Below are 21,143 nucleotides of genomic sequence, written 5' to 3'. Positions count from 1 at the left end.
ATATAGGTTATACATGTTGTAAATAATAAAGTTTAAAAGATTATTTCAAAAGATTTTTTTATCTCATATTAAAAAGATATTATGTTATCCTTTTAAGTTGAAGTATTTAAACCAAAAATATTTTTTATTCTATATTGAAAAAACATAACTTTTTTTTCTTATAAATATAGAGTATATATACTAAAGGTTTTTAAATTTCACATTAATAAAATAAAATATTTTTATAGTATTTATATAATAAACTTTAAAAATAAATAATAATCAACTAAAAAATATGAAAAGAAAGTCTCTATTAGGTTTTTCCGGGTCAACCGAGTTTGATCATTCTTTTGCTCTTACCAGTCTTTCACCTTACCCGGACCGATCCAGCCACCAGGTTGACCGGGATCCCGAGTCAACCCGTTAGGCCAGACTGGATTTAATAACTATGATGGGGACAAATTATAAGTTGTTCGCTCTTTTAAGAAATTTTTAAAAAATAAAACTAGGCCTAGACGAACTAGACCTAGACATGTGACCTGGGTTGCAAGGCACACAAGTCTCGGCTGACTTTTTTTTTTTTTGCCCAGGCATATTAGGCCGCCATGCACATGTGCTAGAGCTCCTTTTTTTTTTTCTTTTTTAATTTTGCTATTTTATATTTGAGTTAAAAAATGATAAAAGAAATCATTGAATCCATGAACCGGGTTGCAAATTTAACGAATTAGTTTGAAGCATCCAATCTATTATTATTTTTTAAAATGCTTTTTTTGTCCCTTAATTTTAAAAAATATAATTTGTGATATCCCACATTGAAAGCTCGTCCAGAGCCAGGGCTTTCTGAGTAGTGCTGGTCGTTGACATGTTGTATGCGTTTTAGGGCGTCAGGCTCAGAAGTGGACTTGCGTTCCCAGAAATAAAATCGTGAGGACGGTAAGGCTCAAAGCGGACAATATACAGCATGTTGGGTTGAGCTATTACATTTGGTATCAGAGCCGAAGACGATTCGTCTTAAGGTGGAGGGATTGTGATATCCCACATCGGAAGCGAGTGTCCAGAGTCAGGGCTTTATGAGTAGTGCTGGTTGCAGACCTATTGCACATGTTTTGAGACGTCAGGCTCACAAGTGGGCTCATGCCACCAGAAACAAAACAGTGAAGGCAATAAGGCTCAAAGCGAACAGTATACAGCAGGTTGGGTCAGGTTATTATATTTTTTATATCAAATATTTTTTTTAAATATAAAAAAATATTTTTTTATCTCATTATATTAAAAATTTTAATTTAAAAAAAAAACAAATTAAATTTTAACAAATCTGCATTTAAATCGCTCTCTCAAACAATGACGTAATCCTCTCAGGCCCTCTTCCGAACAACACATTATCTAACTCACTCATTTCAACCCGTGGACAAAATAAATTTTTTAAAACCTGAACCTATTTTCTTTTTATTTTTATATATTATAATTTGCGAATTAAACATTTATTTAAAAAATTTTAAAAATGTCACAAGCTTCCGATTAGATTGTTAAGAAAAAAAAAATCGGTCCAACCTCTAGGGATCTAAAAAAAGAATGGAATAATTATCAAAAGTAACAGATCCAAACCCGAAAACCCTCGGAGCAAAGTCTTGGATAATAGATCATTTTTTTTCAGGCACTGTTTTGCATTGTGGGCAGAGGCCCCCCTCTGGCCTTTTCTTCCACTATTCCTATGTCCATAGGGCCTTAAGACTAACCACAATCCTGAGACCCGCAGCATTCCAATTACCTCACCCTCGTGAAAGGAGGTGATTGCATTCGCCTCTCCCACCTCGTCAACCACAAGAAGAAAAATGGCCCACAACAAGCCATGGATGGATTGAACAGCCCCTCTCATGATTAAACATCCATCAACAGACTCTAGCTAAAGAAAAATAATGCAACGAAGAGGAAAAGGCCTGGCAACCACATGAAACTTTTAGACCGCATTACGAAGTTCGAAATATGCAACCATCCATCAAGCCAAGCACCGCCGCGAAGCCCCATCAAAACAGTCTTAAACAGTAACTGGTAAAAAGTGGCTTTTTTCTTGGACATGGTTCTATCCCTAGGGGTCTATTCTCTGCAAGTTGTGTGTATTCATAAGAGAAAATATGGAAATGCCTCAAAAGTTTTCTCAGTGCTTTGTCGTTAAAAGTTCATGCCACTGTTCTTTTCTATGACTGTCCCCTCCCTTCTCTCACCTTGGAACTTCAGACTTTGGCAGAGCCTTCCGCCTGGTTTGGGGTGTACTTCTTCATAAGGCTGGCTAGCCGAGCATCATACTCTTTCTCCATTTCAAGTTCTTCCTCCAAGTGCCTCCGCTTCATTGCAGTCATCTTCTCACCATGTTCTTCAATTAAGTTATCCCTCTCAGCCACATACTCCTCCATCTCTTTGTCTTGAAGCTCTATAAATTCCTCAACTTTTTCCACTCTATATCCAGACACGACAAGCATAGAAAAATGGAACATTAACAATTACTTCCTACCAAAGTTACCATAACATTGATCATCAGGTTGATCTAGAACCTGTATATGGTATAACAAATTTCAAACAGATACTGGAAAGAATTAAGCAACCATATACCTGCTTCTATATTCCTCGGTATTGGAAGGATTTGCATTTAACTCCTTCACCTGCTGCCGCTTATCCTGCTGCAGTTTCTCAAAATCCTCTTCTTTTGCCTCTCTTTGATCACGGATTGTTTGGAGTTGCTCCTTGAAAAATTGCTCTTGGAAATCCAACTACACAAAAATCGGAGTTCGTCAAATCAGATGAATTGTTCAGTTACCAACATTTATTCAACAACCACATGATAGAGTTCATTGGAGAATTGAATATCAGCCAAAGTGAGATAAATTTCTCAAGCATAGTCACAGAGAAACAGTAAACTGTCCAAAAAAAATTTTAAAAAAATATTTCATGCTTTTTTTTAAAAAAAAATATTTATTTATTTTCCCCTCCATTGATATTTCAGTGAAGTACAGCAGGAAACCAAGCATATCAGCAAGATGTACAGGACTAGCATTTACAAGAGTAAACAGTCAGTTTTAAGGGATTCTACATGTCCCTTTTATGAACAGTCAAATCATGGGTTTTATTAAAAGTTCATAACATGCACACAGCAGCATCGAGTAGCATACATCAGTTGCATGTGTAAGTATTTCATAGGACAGACAAAATTATATCCACTTAATAATAGCAGTACCTCTTCCTTGTTCTGTTCATGATGCATTTGGGTTCTCTGCCTCACAATGCGATTTTCTTCTATTGTCTTCCGCAGCTTCTCAGCCACTATTCCACAATATTTTTCAAGTTGTTCTGAATGCCTTTGTTCTTTAACAACCTTGTTCTTCAGGTAGATGAGTTGCTGGTTGTCCTCAGCCATTTGCCTGATTTGGTTGACAACCATCTCGTGGTATGACCTCAATTCATATTTCAGCCTCGACTTCCCTACTCAGCCAACATAGAATGTCAAACCAATCATAAAATATATAAAGACATCAAACATAGCTGCAACGAAAAGCCAAATTAAGTATGAAATGAAATTGTTACAATAAAAGATTCCTTGTGAAATGTCTGGGACTATATGTGTCCAGGTGCATGGGTGTTTCAGTCTGTGTGTGTGGAGAGAGAGAGAGAGAGAGAACCCTGAGAATGCTGATTGAAGAGGTCCAAGTCTTCCTTCAGTGCCATGTAACCATAGAGCTGGCGCTTTCCACCCTGATAGAATAAGACCCGGCGACGATCCCAAGCATTTCTATCAGTTCCCTGCTCGGCAAAATGCTTATGCAAGCGCTCAGCTTCTAAATATCCCCGTGCAGAGCTCTCAAAGATCAGAATACTCATCCCACGATGACCCTGCGGACCATAAGAGTGTCTAGCCTTCACAGCAGCATATCCACTGAAGTAGTCAAGAAGCTCTTGATTGCCCATTCCAAGCCACTGAAATCCAATTCAATACACGGAAGTGTTAGTTAGTGCTACCGAATTAAAAACAAATTTGTTATGGATCAGCAAAAATTTAACTAACTCTAAACGAAAGGTTGAGTCCCACAAATTCAATCACAGCAGAGAAAGGAATTGTTTGATGGTACCTTATCATTGTCATCCTGCTCAAGCCTAGTATTCATAACAATAACCATTGGAGGCCAAACAATTTCATGATCTTTCTCATCATCCTTTAAACCTTTCCATTTGCCAAACACTTCACCAGCTGGAATAACTGAAGTTCCCCTCCTGCTCAACTCCTCATCTAAAAGTTCTGCAAGCTCCCTATGTAGCTTTACCCTTTTAGATCCTTTTGTTTTGGCATGTGTGATCAAGGGCTGCAGGCCTCTGTACCAGTCAATAGCACCAGGACCACCTTGACATGCTGGACAATGCCACTGCCTTGCTGGTTCATTTACCTCTTCAATGGACAAACTATCCAAACTATCAAAGAATTTCTTGAACCATCTGCTCTTCTTGCGAGTCTCATGACTTTGTTGACTTGTATCAGAGTCAAAATCCTCGCTTAAAAGCTCATCATCAGTATCATCTAAGGAGTCGCCATCATCTTCATCATCTTTGTCATCATAATCATCATTTTCCTTCTTGACCTCATCATTCTCTTCTTTTTTCTGATCTTCTGAACTCCTCAGGGGAGTAGCACCAGCCCTAGCTTGCCAGCTCCATCCATGCTCCAGAGGTGGACGGATTACAGGTTGTGGGGCTGCGTAGTTGCTCTGCATGCCCCTGTTGAATGTTTGAGGCCTTGCAGCTCCTCTGCCAGTTGGTCCCCTAGGATCAACAGGCTGTGTTGACCAGGCATTGCCAGGATTCCTTCCTGATCCACCATTATTCCTCATGCCTAGCTTCTGTATCACATCAGGATTTCCCCATGCTTTGTTATTAGTGTTCTGAGAACCCCAGGGTTTTGCAGCACTGCTTCCAGCTCTGTTCTTGGACTTCTTTGCAATAACCTCCCATTCCCCATCATCTTGTACAGAATCCAGACCAATGTCTGCCACACCCTGACTCAACTGTTCAACAGCAGGACCAGAGGCTTCTGCTACATTTTTTCCCTTGGATGATAAGCTCGTATTTGCACCAGAACCAAAAGGCTTTCCACCTCCCCTTGAACCCATCTTCACCAAAAATGTGTGCTGAGAAAAAAAGGATAAAGGAAGTCACCGAAACAGATTTTTAAGCACCATGTTGTCCTACTCTGAAGGTCAAAATTTCAATAACCTTTTATTACTATTACTGTACTGCCTTCCGGCAGCCTTGCCAAGGCAGATAATTATATGACAAAACCTGAAACAATTCTGCAAGTCATCCACCTCCTCAATGGGAGGAGATACACTCACCACTCATTTCTCTAAATCAAAATGCAGCTTCAATAATTGGGAACAAAACAAAAGAAGAAACACTAACTCATATCGCCATCAAACTTGTCATTTCATTAAAAAAACAATCTCAGAAAGGGAAGGTAATGGGAAATTTTTTTAGACCAAATGAGAGTGAATGACTGCTACAAAATGACCTCGGCTCACAAAATGAAAACAAGCAACTATTTGATTGCTTAACATCATTTCCATTTGGAAACAAAATACAAGCTGTCAACTTATAGATAAAATCTGCAAAACACATTTTCCCTCCTATTAACCCAAACTTGATAAATAATTTAAAGTTCAAGGCTTCAGCAATGACACTACCACTAGTCAAAGTTGTCAACTAACAAGAAAAATGCTAAATTACAGCCAGGTTTCGTAGTCCAGTTTCTCAACAAAAAGTGTTAATTTGATGTTTTTGGGATGGTTTTGTTACAAAAACGTCAGAGCCTTCAAAAAGCACTAAAAAAAAGCATTGATTTGATGCTTTTTCAGTTCAAAATCTCATTTAAAAAAGCACTTGCACCACATTAGCAAACACATAATAACATCAAAATTCCATTTCTTAAACAAATAGCAGAAAACCCTAAACCCTAAATTAGAAGTCACCACAGCCATTAATTCCATGTGTCTGCTTCCTTTATCAATATCATTCACATATTTACTTAATTTCCACACCAAAGAAAAACCCTAAACCCTAAACGCTGCCATAGACACAGACACATCACTGCATTTACTAAACCACAAATCAAAAAAAAATAAACAAAAGAGAAATCATACACAGGATAACAACAAAATAAAACGAATTCAAAAAAATAAAAACAAAAATAGCTTAAGGTCACATTATTTTCTTCCTCGACGCATAACACAAAAGAATAAAAAAATAAAAAAATCATTTCAGACTATTTTCTTAAAAAAATAACCAAAAATATCACTCACAAGCTCTCTGTGTCTCTTGAAAACATTTTCTTCAGGCAATGTTGATTAATGAGATCGAAGTAAAATAAGTGGCAGAAGCGATAATCGGAAGAAAATACAGGGAGATGTACCTTATAACGACGGAGTTCGCGGAATCCGTCGGAGGTTGAGGATGACGCGCTTGGAAGACAGAAAGGAGAGGAAAAGTGTTTGTAGTGTGAGTGAGGGAGAAGGGAAAGAGTGAAGACTCCGTCTTATACATACGGAGAGAGACTGTGAGCCTGCCTGCCTGCCTGCCTGTCCCGGACCTCAAATTTTTATTCGCTTTGCTTTTCTTTTTTTTCCAAGCTGAAAAATATATTTTAGATGTAATTATTATTAATAAAATTATTAAATTCGATTGATTATTAGCTCAATTTATTTTCTGAAAAGTATTTTTTTAAAAAAATAAATTTCAAAAAAATAAATTATTTTTTTATATTTGATAGTATAATAAAAAATAAATTTGAAAACACTTTCCAGTATTTAGTTATGTCATGGAAAATAAACTGTAAAATAACTTATTAATTTTTTATTTTTTTCAAGTTTATTAAAATAATGAGGAACAAATCTTACAAATTAAAAGGTTGAATGAGAATGAAATTGAAAAAATAATATAATTTCATAAATTATCTCAAATAAAATAAATAATAATCAAAATAATAGAGATTAAATCTAAAAAATAAAAAATTAAAAGATGAAGAAATTAAAATAATAATAATTAAAATTTTATAAATTATTTCAAATAAAATAAGTAACAATCAAAAAAATGAGGATCAAATTTGATAGATAAAAAATTTCAATTAAAAAATGATAAATAAAAAGAAAATAACAATTATAAAAATAAGGACCAAAATTAATATAAAAAATAAATTATAAGGGATGAAATTAAAAAATAAATATTCAAAACAAAATATATATAACAATCAAAAGTTTGAGGATCTAATTTGATATAGTCAGCAAATAATATGACATTTCTAAATTTTTTACAACTTCCAGAAAGTGTTTTCCGCCCAAAATAAAAGGAAAACACTTTCCTAGAAACCAAGCTAAATTTTTCTTTGACTGGAAAGTGTTTTCCATTGACCAACTTTTCTAATGACAAAAAAACACAGGAAAGTTTGGAAAGTGATTTCTCATAAATCAGTTTCCGAGAAATAAACACAGCCTTAATGTTGTTTTAAGATTAATTTTTTAAAAAATTAAAACAGTACTATTTTGTCAATCAAGTTATTAGTTGACTAACTGAGTCGCGAGTTGAGTTATTAGATCGATTAAATTAATTTTCACTCAATTTATTAGCAACCTAATGTAATCAAGTTTTGAAATAGCAAATCATTTTATTAATCATTTAATAACATTGATTATATGCTAAACTAATCAACATTTATTCTAGTATTTTGGTATGTGATGTGTTTAAAACATAGTTATTAAACTCGGCCCGACCCGGCGAGTCGACCCCGTGGCTGGACCAATTCAGGTTTAATAAAAGACCAGCCAGGGCAAAACCCGGTTGACCCATGACCCAGACGACCCAGGCAAACCAGGACAAGACCCAGTGCTTTGAAGTTGAGTCCGCTTAGATGATTGCAAGTGGATCTGGGTTTGGAGATCTTGAAGAGAACTTGAAGGGACTTGCGTTCTTATATCATTTTCTAGCCCTGACGATTGATGACTGTAACTTGAAGGAAATTGAAGATTAAATGGGACAAAACTCACAATTTCAAGAGAGAGAGAGGTAACAAGTAGCAGCACCACATGTTTTATTACCATCATCAAGTTTTTAACATCTCTCTCTCTCTTTAGCTAATGCTTTCAAGCATGTAGAAACCACGGGAGTTTGCAGGGGAAAGATGTCAAAAGGAGAAGGTTTGTGTGGTGTTTTTAAGCTTTAGAGCATGGGGGTGTCAAGGAGCAAGAGACAGTTTGGTTGCTTGTGATGAAGCCAAAGAGGGTAGATGAACTTTATAAGGAGAGGAGATGGTGATGAGTAATGTTGTATGTCAGTGTGGTGATGATCTGTGAGTTGATTTATTTTAGTGTGGTTGTATATCATGGAGGACGGGAGTTTGGGTTGTTATGCCAGCATGGATGATCGGAAGGTTAGAAATATTTGCACATACACGTGGCTTGGATATATTGGTGATTGAGTTGTAAGTTGATGTGGGGGAAAGAAACAGTTAGGTCGGACCCACTTAATGAATTAAGAAAGAAGTGTGATTGACCGCTTGGATTGGCTTAGAATTGCAATGGTGGGTGATCGGATGGGATGTGATGTGTTAATCAGATGTTTGAATGTTGCAGAATGTTATTGGGTATTATTCTTGACTTAACGTGGAGAGTGGAGCACGAGAGTCTAGCTTGCTCTATAGACATGTTTGATTGGCACTGCCACATTGTGTTCCTTTATTATTGCCTCTCTTTGTCATTTCTTATCTTTAACCTAACCTCAACCCTTAATTATTGCTTTAAAGTACAGTTGACCCGGGTTGACCCATAAAACCCGGGACCAGATCTCTTAATCGGGTTAACTTCCAGGCCGGGTTTAATAATTATGGTTTAAAACTTTATAATTTAATAAAAATTGCTATAAATTTTAAATTTATTTTTTTGCTTGTTTATTAAGTAATGTCTCAAGTAAATTTTAGCATATCAAATGTTATTATTTTTTTCATTCAAAATGATTTCTAAAGAAACAAATGAATATTTTTCTTTTATGTTCAGAATTAAATAAGTCATTCAAGAAGGAATAAATATGCACTGATGCCAAATTCATTTTTTTACTCAGGTCAAAAATAAATTATGTATTTACAAAGAAACAAATGTATATATATTGAAATTAAATTTATTTATTTTATATGGACCATGCATAAGCCATCTACAATGAAAAATAATGCCTTGTAAGAGTTGTAATAATATTTTTTTTCTTATAAATTATATAGAAGCAAACAATATATATTAATGTAGCAAATGTTCTGATACTACTTATTACAAATCTTAAGCTTCAAATTTTAAGATAAAAACTTATTACATACAAAATTATAAATCATCTTCAAATAATACAAGTCTTGCTGATTCATATAAGATTTAAGTATAGTTGTTATCACAAACCATCTTTAACATTTATCAAGCAGTACCAACTTATGATGAGATCCTCTTGTTAGGAAGCTAATCTCATTGAGATAGAGAGCTGAAGGAGTGGAGAATAGAGGATGGAGTTGGAGGAGTGGAATGAGTGGTGGAAAGTGAAAACTATAGTTATAGCCACCATGTGTGGTTGTTAGTTAGATAAATTAACCTTTGGATCAAAATATCTCTCTAAGTTATCTCAATGTAAGTATACATGATCTACCTAGCTAAACTAGAAAGTAAAATGTTTACCTATAAATGAGGCTTAACCTTATTGACTATAACTAGATTAGAAGGAGCCCTCTTTTGCACTCCATTTGTCAAAATTAGGCAAAAATTCTAAAAATTTAGCCATATTGAATAGTTGATCTTTACAAGCAATGAACTTACAGAAGAAAAAAAAAGAGAGATAAAAGGCCTAGTTATGTAACAAAGAATTTCTTCCCTTACCTAAAGAAAGGAATTAGAGGATGTATGCTTGAAGTTTGAAAGCAACTGGCTTCACAAAAACATATATTATAAAAGCTAACTGGTCTTGAGTTGGTCTCATGCAAGACAAAAAAAAAATGGCTTAGGGTTAGGAATGGAAGTTTTGTGTTGTTTTTTATTTGTCAAATCATGTCTCAATCTATCCCAATGAGTCCCTAAAATTAAACCTAAAAAAACCTCATCTAAATTTAAGAGGTATATTGGTCTTCATGCTTCCAATAAGCACTAATATGTGTGAAAAGGTTGAGAATGAAACCATGACCAAGCAAATCATAAAGTTGCTTAAATGTTTCTAATGGGGTGGAGTGAGTTGGTTTGAGTAAGGTAATGAGGTGTTAAGATATGAACAGATGGAATTACAAGAGAAGTGGTCACAATTGCACTTGCAAACATTGAATTATATAATTATAAATGGGACTAATCATTAATTAAGAGATAATCTAATACAGTTAAGCTAAAAAATTAAATTGATAGTGTAAAAAAAAAACATTACAAACTTACTTATAAAGGTGGGATAACATTCAAGGAAATGGGAGCTGTATAGTATTGTGGGAGAGTAGAAGATGAAGAAATATATAGATGTTGAAGAGGATATTGATAATCAAATCCCTGCCTATATTGCCAAAAAAAGAAGTAGAAATAAGTAGAATTTGCACTAAAAGCAGTGCCATTTACAATTGTTTAGAACATTTTGAAGTAAAAAAACGTGGTAGAAATGTGTACACTAACCATGAGATATGTGTAATTTGGAGAGTACTTAGTACAAAATTATGTATTAAATAATGATCAGGAAACATATATAATAAAGTTATAAATATTGTGTGTGTAGTATTAGGTTAAGCTAATTAGTTTTACTAATATTTAACACAAAAACAAATTAAAATGTGAATGATCTTAACAACATTGATGGATGAAAGTATTTTTTTATATGTTATTTGTGTGGAGTTTCTTGACTTTACACTCCTTTAGGTTTGATTACAATATTATTCTAATAATATCCAAAACAAAGTATGAAATATAGTTAGGGTAGTGTTTAGTTACTAAGAAAAAACAGAGACAATGAAAATAGAGGGGACATGTCTCATGCACCTCTTATTTTGAAAGCATGTAAATCAATTCAAAAATATCATAGAGAAATTAAGTTAATGAATAATAAAGAATAAAAGTGGGCATCATGTTGTGGGGTGGAAGGTCTAGATCTTTGAACTCCCAATGAAGTAAGATTACAGTTAGCCTTCTTGCCATCTATCATAAGTGTTAAATCCACACAAGTATTTTTTGCTGCTTATACTTTTCTAAAAGTTACCTAAAAAAATATATACCAAAAAATATGGTTGGTTAAATGTTTTTATAAATTTCATTGCTACATTTCATTGGTTAAATATATACTTCTCTAAATTTCATTGGTGGGTAAGAACCACCAGGGAAGAGAAAAAGATAGAGAACAAGAGAGATAAAGAAAAGAATAAAAAAGTTGATAAAAAAAGGACTATACAATATTATAGTTAGTTCCTACCACTTAATTATTATTGGCACCTTAATCACTTTGTAGGACCATACAATATTTTGATGACTAGAAAGATATGGATTCAATTAATTGAATCAAATTATTGTTAATATCATGATATAATCTTCTTTTAGTCTTGCATTTTCCTTTAGACAAATCACTTTCATACTTATCAGGTTGTCAAGACATGATCAATTAATTAGTATTTAGATTATTTATGATGATTTTTTTATTGAAGTATTTTCCATCTTTATTATAAAGCATGATTTGTAGCTCCCATTCTTTTCTAACTTTAGCTTGAAAAGAAAAATGCATTTAACATCAAAATTATTAAACTCAGTCTTGACGTATGATCTAGTTCATGAAATAAATTGTCTTGATCAATTAAAATAACATTGTAATTTTTAAAAAAGTTTAGTTGGATTTTGGCTAGGTTGTTTAAATTTAACCAGATTAACTCTTACTTATATATATATATATATATATATATATATATATATATATATATATATCTAGACCAAGTCCTAGATGGACTTGTCGAGCTAGACTTGGTTTAATATCACTGCTTGATATAATTAAAGAAATGAAAGTTATGTAATTAAACAACATGTACTTCAAAGTTCAAATATCAACTCATTATCAATGTGTTGATTGTCATGTTTGAAAGTTAAAACAATTAGGCAACAACTTTTGTGTCATCTTAAGGCTAAATTAAAGACTTAATTATTTCCATGTCCAATTTAGAGATTCTAAAAGGAAGCAACTTAATTAATGAAATAATGTGTTTATCATAATGATTAATAATATTTTTTTCTTAACCTTATGCATTGCAATTGACATTTATTTAATATAAAACTTGGATTTTAATTGTTTATTGAGGTCCACAACACAATTATTAAACTTAGTTTGATTTGACAGGTTAATTTAGAATTTGGTCGATCCATTATCTAACATAGGACAAGTGAAGAAAATCAACCCAAAGTCAACTAGTTGGACTCGATCAACCCAGCAAGTCAACATGTGACCTAGACAACCTAGGTTGACTTTTAGAAAAAAATCAAAATGATATTGTTTAACTGTTAAAAAAATTAAAACGACGTCGTTTTAATTAACCCATATAACACGTGACTTAAGCCTTAGATCAGGCAGAGTTTAATAACTTTGTTCCACAATTTCCCCTCGTAATTCATACTAATTGTTTTTGTGGAATATAGGTCTTGTTCTATAAAAGTTGCCTTCACCTTATTCTATTTTTATGCTTAGTACACTTTGATTGGTAAACAACTACTTAAGATTTAAAAACTTTAAAAGGAAGAGAATGTCTTAAAATGGTTGGAATGAGTTGTTTCTATTATTATCTTTTTTTTGTTAATTAGAGTATTAAAATTCTTATTTCAAATTGTATGTATTTTTCAAACATTTCTTTACACTTAACATGTTATTTTTAATGGAATAAGAGATTCAGCTAGTCAAAGGGACAACCATATGAATATGTAGGATTATCAATTATTTGAATGAATGCTCCATAAGTATTGCGATATACAAATATTACGGAACAACAAGAAATCTAATATGAATATTAAAAATTCAAATTATTTCAATAACAATAATATAAACATCCTTATGGTGGAGCAAGACCAGTGTCTATTTGCTTTAGTATAACACTAAAAGGGTCAACTCTTGTCAATAAAAACTTTATATATCTCAAATTATGTAGTGCCTGCCCCCTAAAAAAATAAAATCAAAGACTTTACATTGCTTTTCATTAACCTTATTGCAAGTAAAAGGATAGAAAGAAAGGGAAAATAATTTTACACCAACTAGAAGGCTTGAAGATTAAGTGATTTTAGGTTTACATAAAGTTTTTTGGATTGTTTGTTAACTAGCTAAGTTCCGTGGCCCTCGAATGTTGAACAATATTTTTAAAAATTTTTAAATATATTTTTTAAAAAGCTTCAAGTTGTATTTTTCGTGTTTTTTTATTGTTTTGATATGTTGATGTTAAAAACAAAAAAATAAAAAAAATATTATTTTGATGTATTTTCAAGCAAAAAACATTTTGAAAAACATCATGCACTATAATATCAAATAGACACATAGTTGGGAAGCCAAAAAATCTATACAAACTCAATTCATTATTTTGAGATAGAAATACAAAACTTAAAGAAAAAATGTTTAGAATCTAGGTAGGACCTTCTTTAATTTTGACAAGAAATGAATATATTCCCATACTAATACTTGTGATGTGTAGTTTCTTACTAGAAGATAAGTAAAGTCTTTGGGGCAATAAATGTACCTGATAGATATTAAAAGCATAGGATATTTGTCGATGTAGTCATTGTCACTAAGGTTCACAATATCTAATGACTTAGCTGATGATTATCTCAACTCCTTGCCACCATCCATTATCTTTTTCGATTGATTCATTTTACTCTCATCATTTTTCACTTGTTGGCTTAATGTATACCTTTTTTCCTTGTACTAGTTCTTTTACTAATAAGATGGCAAAATTAGAAATCATTATCAAGATTGGTGGTTCAAGCCGAGCCTAGTTCGGTTAGGACAACAAGGTAAAGGTTGGGTTGGAATTTAAAAGAAGTAAATAATAATGAAATTCAACAAGGTATACCTAACAATGAAAATACCTTCTAAGATCACCAAGTTTAATTTTAACTTGACACAAATGACTGATGATTACTATGATTCATAACCTGTGAAATATACTTTGACTAAATCTAACAACTATTAATAACCTGTTAAACTCTGGTATTATTTATGTAGTGGATCAATAAATAGAGTGGGAGACAACATAACATTTTATTGATGAGTAATAATACATGAAGAAATTAGGTACATAAAATAGATTATAAAATATAATTTGATAAATAAAGTGGATAACAACATAACATTTTATTAAAGGTTAATAATACATGAAGAGAATAAATATACAAAAGAAATTATAAAGTAGGATTTTAATGTGTTTTCAAGCTATATAAAACATTTATTTATATTGAAGATTTATAATTTTAAATTTAAATTAAATTTCATTTGGAGTTGATATCAGAAGAAATTAAAAAATTATTGATTGAAAGATTTATGACATTAGACAACATATCTTTTATATATCTAGAATATATATAATCTTTTATATATCTAGAATTATTGAATTGTTGTTAAATTTATATTTTAATTATTTATATTCAATCATACATGACAGTTAATTGTAAATTTTAAATCTATAGATAAATACACTTAATATTAACTTTTCATTAGATATTAACTATGAAATATTAATATTTGGTAACATGCATCCACGTTGACACGACAGCATCAAGACATCATTACTCCTCCGTATGCAGTCGTGGCCATTTAATTAATCAATGATTTACTTACATATTATTATTTTTTATTTTCTTTTTTTCCAAAGAGGACTACTTGCGAAGCTTCCTCGTTCCCTCCTTAAAGGGTAATACAGTAACTATCAATCAAACCACCTCGATATTTGGTAAACGTCTAGGAACCAGTCAGCACTCTTAACGGCTAAGATTTCTCCTCTAAAATCAAATTCAACCAGAGACGATGCTAATCAAATCCGAGCTGTTCTGAAATCCAAAATCACAGTCACTTCCTCAGCTCTCCACAACCCCAAAACGATCCGTTTTCCCCTTCACTCTCACTCTCCCTTTCCCTTTTTCATCACAAACACTAAAACCACTTCCTTTCTCCCCAATCTTTCAATATCCACCGTCAGATCTAACCAGATCTAGAGCCTTCTTGACTTCACTTCCCCTCACGCGCCGCTTATCGGATATGGTTGTCAACGGGAGACCGATTAAGAGGATGAAGAGGAGAGTCACTGCTGATCTCTACAACTTCCTCTCTTTCCCTTCCTCCTCTTCCTCTTCCTCTTCCTCCTCGCCTCCACCCCGCGGTCCTTTCAGATCCAACATCAGGTCGTTTTTAACCGAACACGCGCTGTTACCTCCGCCTTCCTCGCTGTTCCCTCACCTGCTCACATGGCAGATCTCGTTTCAAGTCGGTGACTTGGTGGGGTGCGGCGGCGCGGAGGCTGGGGGCGGTGTGGTTTCTTTGGATGTGGTGGAGGAGGATGTGGCTAGATCAAGATCTGTTTACTGTGATCAGTGTCGAGTTGTTGGTGAGTTAACCCAGCTCGAGTTATTGCAAGATCCCATTTTTACCCTTGACGTTTTTTCCCCGGCCTGCCGGGTGCGTTGGGGCGGGAAATTCGAGAGTTCTCTCTTTTACGTGCCTCTCTTTCCTTTTGCTTTATTTGGAAAATTAAAAGATTTAAAATATCGCGGTAATTCACGTGATTGACTCGTGATAGTGTTTGTAGAAACATAATAAACGAGATGGTAGCAATGTACCGCGAGAAAATGACGGTTTTTTGTAACTTGGATTAGCGGGAATGTGGGGCCCAGAGTGATAATGACTGGACGACAATGATGTAGTGTAGTTTAATGTTATCTCAGTTAGGATAGGCTAGTATTTGCGACACGTGGCGTGCTGTGGCTTCCTGCTTTTAGTATTTGTTTTTCTTTTTGGGTAATAGAAGTATCATGCTTGCTTGTCTTGTTGTGGTGGCCTGCCATTTCTACTAGATGGTGCTTTGAGTTAAATTTTTGTTGTTGGTGGGACCGTGTCGCAGTGGGCACCTGTGTTTCTTTCTTTCTTTTGACGTGGGTCTTAAATATGATGTTGGGGGTTAACCCCATGTTTGGTCTTGTCTGTTCCATTTGCTTGGACAGCAAGGCCATGGGATGAATTTTTTTTTACTGTGAAATTGGTATTCTGAAGATGGATTAGAGTGCACTCAATCTTGCAACTTAGGATATAAGAGGGAAGTTCCGGGGGTTAAACATGGGCATCTTTGGAGTATGGACTGGTAGATTGATTGCCGAGGGGAAAATTTGGGTGATTGATGAACTTATGATATGTTTGGTTGATCATGATGCAACATAATGTTGTATAATGTAGTGAGGAAATGAGAACTATTTTTTTTTCTTAGCCTTTGTTTGATTATTTATACTGATTTTTCTGTATATAAAAAAAAATATTACTGTGACTTCTTAGATTTTAATTGTGTGTTACTTAATTATTGTTTTTTGTCTGCTTTGTAGGTTGGAGTGGTCATCCAGTATGCAGTAAGCGTTACCATTTTATTATTAAAGCTGATGGTAACTCCATTGGTGGGTATCATAAGCCATGCACTTGTTGCGGAGATGTCCTGCATTTGTCTGAATCAAGGTCAGGGCACTCTGCCTGTTTTTCTTTTTAGAGAGTTGATTGTGACAATGTGTTGTATATGGCGTCTTGTTGTTTTATTGTATGGCATAATTTAGTTACGTATTGTACTGATGCAATGTGCATGCCTATGAGGAGATGCAGTGTAATTATCTACTAGTACTTTGTTTAGATCTCTGTTGAACTGTAATTATCTTTCTTTGATATTTTCATGTGAAACATACATGCTGGTGCATAGCATGGTCAAGAAAATAGACTTTGTGTTTTACCGATTTCATGAGCACACCTTATATTCAATTGTTTGAAGAAAATTCTTAACTTTGTATTGGTTAGATATTACAATTTGTTTTGTGGAACTGAATTATGATCATAGGTGTATTGAACTTGATTCGTATCTGGGTTAATGTTAACATTTTTGTGGCTTCTGATGATCCTCTTGAATTTTCTATTTTAGGTGCAAGACATGCAATCATGTGACAACTGCGGATGATGTTGAAGAGTGGATCTATCACCAGTTGGAAGACACCACTCATCTCTTACATGGTGTCATCCATGCAAATGGTTTTGGGCACCTTCTTAGGGTAAATGGAAAAGAAGGGGGCTCCAGGGTCCTTTCTGGAGTCCATATCATGGACTTTTGGGATCGGTTATGTAAAACTCTTGGAGTCAGGTTAGGATTCTTGATTGCACTTACAGTCTCATGCTTGTTATGTAGTGAGAGTGTTCCATTATGCTGAAGATGATTTCTAATATTTGCTAGCTAAAAATCTATGTTGGAGTTCTCTTCATAATTCTTCAGTTCTTCAGTGTGGTTATCTAGGTAGATATTATCATTGGCAGATGTTTTATGGTCTAGGAGTATTTGAATATGTGGAGATTGGGATGAGTAGATGATTTTCTGGTAGCTACCTGTAAAAAGATAAAACATAAGCGTGAAAGGTTTCAGATTTGTAGAAGCTTTATCTGTGGTGCTGTTCTCCTGGGTCATTGAAATGTTTGTTTTTGTCAAATCATTTTGATGTGGATTTTGGAAGTTATAATTTATCTTGCAATTCGCTAGATAGAATGCTCTATGCTTCTCTTGAAATCAAGGGTTTGTGGATAGTATTCTGGAGATCAAAACACAGTTGGTATCTTATGCTTTCTTATACTGTTGGATTTGGTAATCTGTATGGTAGCATGGATTCCATTAGCCTCCTGATTTCATCTAATTATAGCTGTGAATTAAACCAGCTATTTTGTCATTTTCCATGCATTAACAGAAAGGTCAGTGTGATGGATGTATCAAAGAAGTATGGTTTAGAGTACAGGCTACTTCATGCTATCACCAAAGGCCATTCATGGTATGGTGACTGGGGCTATGAATTTGGTGCTGGTAGTTTTGGTTTGACAGTCTATGCGTATAAGTCAGCTGTTGAAACGCTCTCCAGCCTACCTTTGTCCATCTTTCTTTCTGAAGGGCAGAAACTGCAAACTCGCTTGCTGGATATAATAAAGTTTTACCAATCTTTGTCAGATCGGGAGCTTGTAAATATTAGAGATCTTTTCTGTTATTTGACAAGTTTGATCCATGATGCTCACAAGTCTCCCTCAAGGGTTAATGATTCTAGCTGCAAGAAGCGCTGTATTTATGCATCAGGGATTTCGTCTTCATGGAGTAAGAGTGATATAGAACGTGTTGAAGAAGCCATGTTTAGAGTACTGCGAGCAGTTTCTGGGTCCAACTGGGTAAGTTGGCGCGCGCTTAGAGGCGCTGTTTGCAAAGTGGCTCCTCCAGAGCTCCTTGATCATTGTCTAAAGGAAATAGGAGGGAAATTTGCAGCAGATGGAATGATTGTTAGGTCGCGATGCAATCCTAGTTCAGGTGCTTTTGAGTACAGGTTAGCAATTAATCTCTGCATTAATTAATTCATGATTGGCGGCATATATATAACATTTTCAAATTTGAAGAGTTTTTCTGGGAGTATTCAGTAGTTATATTATACTAACTGTAGTATCCTATTCTTATTTAATTTGGCAATGATTAAGCTAATGTTCAACATAGCAATCATCTTCTTTGTGTAATAACTAGATCTTGGAAAGACATGAATGCTTTTGAAAGTAATTTTTAATACTTTTCTTTTTGATGAAAAATTGCTTAGGAATGCCAATATAGATAGAGTTTATGGTTTTGATGGAGCTGGATGGTACTAGTAATTACTAGGGCTAAGATCTGCATCTCTTTGTATTTTATGTAGTGTGATTTTCAGTGCAACACTGATCTATTGAATGTGCTTTAATATTTTACAGACTGGAACCAGGAAATCCTTCCCTAAATAGCCCTTCTACCACTGGCTCTTCTGTCATTACCTGCCCATCCGAAGGAAACCTTATACAGGACCTGAGATTCCTTTACGATAACATGCTACACCCTCAAACCATGATGAGCTTTGGACCTGAGGCCACAAGTGATGCAATCAGCTCAGCTAGAAAACTTCTTGACTGCAAGCAGTTCATGAAAGACTACAACAAATGTGAAACAACAGCATCACCCTCAAATCCACCTACTATACGCCTGTCATGTGAGGTGGAAATTGTGGATCAGTTGGAAGAAAATGTCCCAGATCTTCCCCCAGAAATAATCATCCTGCCCTCAAATGCTATCGTTTTTGATCTCAAGCTTGAAGCGTCCAGGGCATTTCAAGATGTGTATTTGATGTTCAGGAGATTTCATGCCGAAGAGCTTCTTGGTTATAGTGGTGTTGATGATTCCACCTCGGTCAAGCACTTGATAGGGTCAACTGAATCTGTTCGAGTCCAAGGTAGATGTCTGGGAAAAAATGGTCTTGGTAAATTTAGGATGGAAAGAGGAACTGAGAGATGGACTGTGGACTGCCGCTGCGGTGCCAAGGATGATGATGGAGAAAGAATGTTAGCTTGTGATGTTTGTGGGGTGTGGCAGCACACTAGGTGTTCTGGCATCCCAGATTCGGATCCAGTGCCCGCTAAGTTCGTTTGTGTGGGATGCAGAGGCGTCAGCTTGGTGACCAAACCTAGTGCAGTAGTAAAGTGACGAGACACGATGACTTTTTGCCGGTGACAATGGCAGAAGCTGTGGGAACAGCATGACAACATCTCATGTTTCTGAAATTTAGACTCTGTAAATGTTTTTTTTTTCTTTAAATTTTGTTTTTCTCCTTTTTGTTCATCTTCTTGGGCCAGTTTTTTCCTCCAACGATAGGTTGAATGTGTACATAATAAATTATGGCCTTAAAGGTGCATCAGTGCGGTTGGGGCCTTCCTCCCACATTATGATGCTAGTGGTGTTTCTGTATATCTCTTATGTATCCTAACCAAGGCAAAAAAAAGAAAGAAAAAGAACTATATTATGTACATGAAAAGATTAGTTTTCATTAGAGCCATATACTGAAGCCCAAATTATTGGAACTGTATTATGTTTTGATGAGATTTTGTGTAGATTTTCAATTAGGTCAATATATTTAGCTGGTCAAGGAGTTGATGAACAAAATTAAGATACTTTCTCAAACCAACCATTGTTTGAAAAATAACAATAGTTTAGGGAAAGAAAGGGATCAATCATTTTTCTTTGACATTAATATTTAATTAAAATTCTGACACGAAATATTTTGAATTAATTACTTTTAGCTAAAAAAGAAGAGGTGTAAACTCAATCTCTCAAAAAAGAATATGAATATTATAAACTCGTTATTTATTAAAAATCATATAAAAAGACGGTTACGAAATCTCTCACTATATATTATGAAAATTATCTCAATATAAAAACTTAAATTTTTAAATAAGATTTTAATATATAATTTATATTATTTTTTAATATCTTTATGAATTTAATATTTATATAGACTCATATTATTTTATATTTAATTTTTATCAAATAAAATAAAAATAATAAAATTCAAAATCATTATTTTCTAGTCAATAAAACTCTAATATTATAAACAAAAATATCTTCACCTACCTATAAACAAGGAATTACATGATTTTGATAGCAGGCACCATGATAAGATCGATTGAATATTCAAGAATGACTACTTGCTGTGACTTTGATATATACGTGTCTCCATATATAGTGGCAAATCAATGAGTTCATTAGCATGCATTATTGAATCTAGCTATAATTGACATAAAGTAAGGTTATTATTATTAAAATGTATATTAATCACAACCAGCTATCTATCTATATTATATCAGTGTTAGGTGGAGAAAATGATAGACCATCCACTCTTTTAACTTTGCATGCTTTATCTATTTTATTTTTTGTCTGTTTTTTTTGGTTTCCTCAAATTACAGATTTAAAAGTGTTTAGTTAATTAATATATTTTACACAAATTCCACTAAAATCTCTCTTAAAATCTTATTAGAAGAACTACAATATATATAATTTATTTTTTTTCAAACGGCAA

At 33.9% G+C, this 21,143-nt stretch overlaps 2 protein-coding genes and 1 pseudogene across 2 annotated transcripts; 1 reads left to right on the top strand and 2 right to left on the bottom strand.

Moving 5' to 3' along the window:
- Positions 1-21,143, bottom strand: part of LOC133668147 (uncharacterized) — a 58,307-nt pseudogene that overhangs the window by 16,395 nt on the left and 20,769 nt on the right.
- Positions 1,918-6,600, bottom strand: LOC133668235 (protein SUPPRESSOR OF GENE SILENCING 3). The gene is made up of 6 exons (XM_062088006.1): positions 6,425-6,600; positions 4,098-5,147; positions 3,651-3,945; positions 3,209-3,453; positions 2,587-2,744; positions 1,918-2,433 (listed from the first exon to the last, which is right to left on the bottom strand). Exons 2-6 carry the CDS (start codon positions 5,127-5,129, stop codon positions 2,211-2,213), a joined length of 1,953 nt encoding a protein of 650 aa, XP_061943990.1. The 5' UTR covers positions 5,130-5,147; positions 6,425-6,600; the 3' UTR covers positions 1,918-2,210.
- On the top strand, positions 14,940-20,123 carry LOC133668433 (PHD finger protein At1g33420-like). Its single transcript, XM_062088281.1, has 5 exons — positions 14,940-15,613; positions 16,599-16,725; positions 17,177-17,392; positions 17,985-18,602; positions 19,012-20,123. The coding sequence occupies exons 1-5, from the start codon at positions 15,268-15,270 to the stop codon at positions 19,772-19,774; spliced, it is 2,070 nt and encodes a 689-aa protein (XP_061944265.1). The 5' UTR covers positions 14,940-15,267; the 3' UTR covers positions 19,775-20,123.

The sequence above is a fragment of the Populus nigra genome, chromosome 11, assembly GCF_951802175.1.
Source record: "Populus nigra chromosome 11, ddPopNigr1.1, whole genome shotgun sequence".
Classification (NCBI taxonomy): domain Eukaryota; kingdom Viridiplantae; phylum Streptophyta; class Magnoliopsida; order Malpighiales; family Salicaceae; genus Populus; species Populus nigra.
The sequence above is the reverse complement of the archived record's forward strand: the minus strand, read 5'-3'. Positions and strand labels throughout refer to the sequence as shown.

What these genes read in the sequence shown, in the direction of transcription:
- LOC133668235 (XM_062088006.1), bottom strand. Translation starts at nt 5,129, where the DNA reads ATGGGTTCAAGGGGAGGTGGAAAGCCTTTTGGTTCTGGTGCAAATACG. An exon ending in CTTCAATCAGCATTCTCAGG is followed by an intron (nt 3,454 to 3,650) that starts GTTCTCTCTCTC and finishes TTGGCTGAGTAG; the next exon opens with GGAAGTCGAGGCTGAAATAT. An exon ending in ATGAACAGAACAAGGAAGAG is followed by an intron (nt 2,745 to 3,208) that starts GTACTGCTATTA and finishes ATTTTTGTGTAG; the next exon opens with TTGGATTTCCAAGAGCAATT.
- LOC133668433 (XM_062088281.1), top strand. Translation starts at nt 15,268, where the DNA reads ATGGTTGTCAACGGGAGACCGATTAAGAGGATGAAGAGGAGAGTCACT. An exon ending in TGATCAGTGTCGAGTTGTTG is followed by an intron (nt 15,614 to 16,598) that starts GTGAGTTAACCC and finishes TCTGCTTTGTAG; the next exon opens with GTTGGAGTGGTCATCCAGTA. An exon ending in TCAGGTGCTTTTGAGTACAG is followed by an intron (nt 18,603 to 19,011) that starts GTTAGCAATTAA and finishes AATATTTTACAG; the next exon opens with ACTGGAACCAGGAAATCCTT.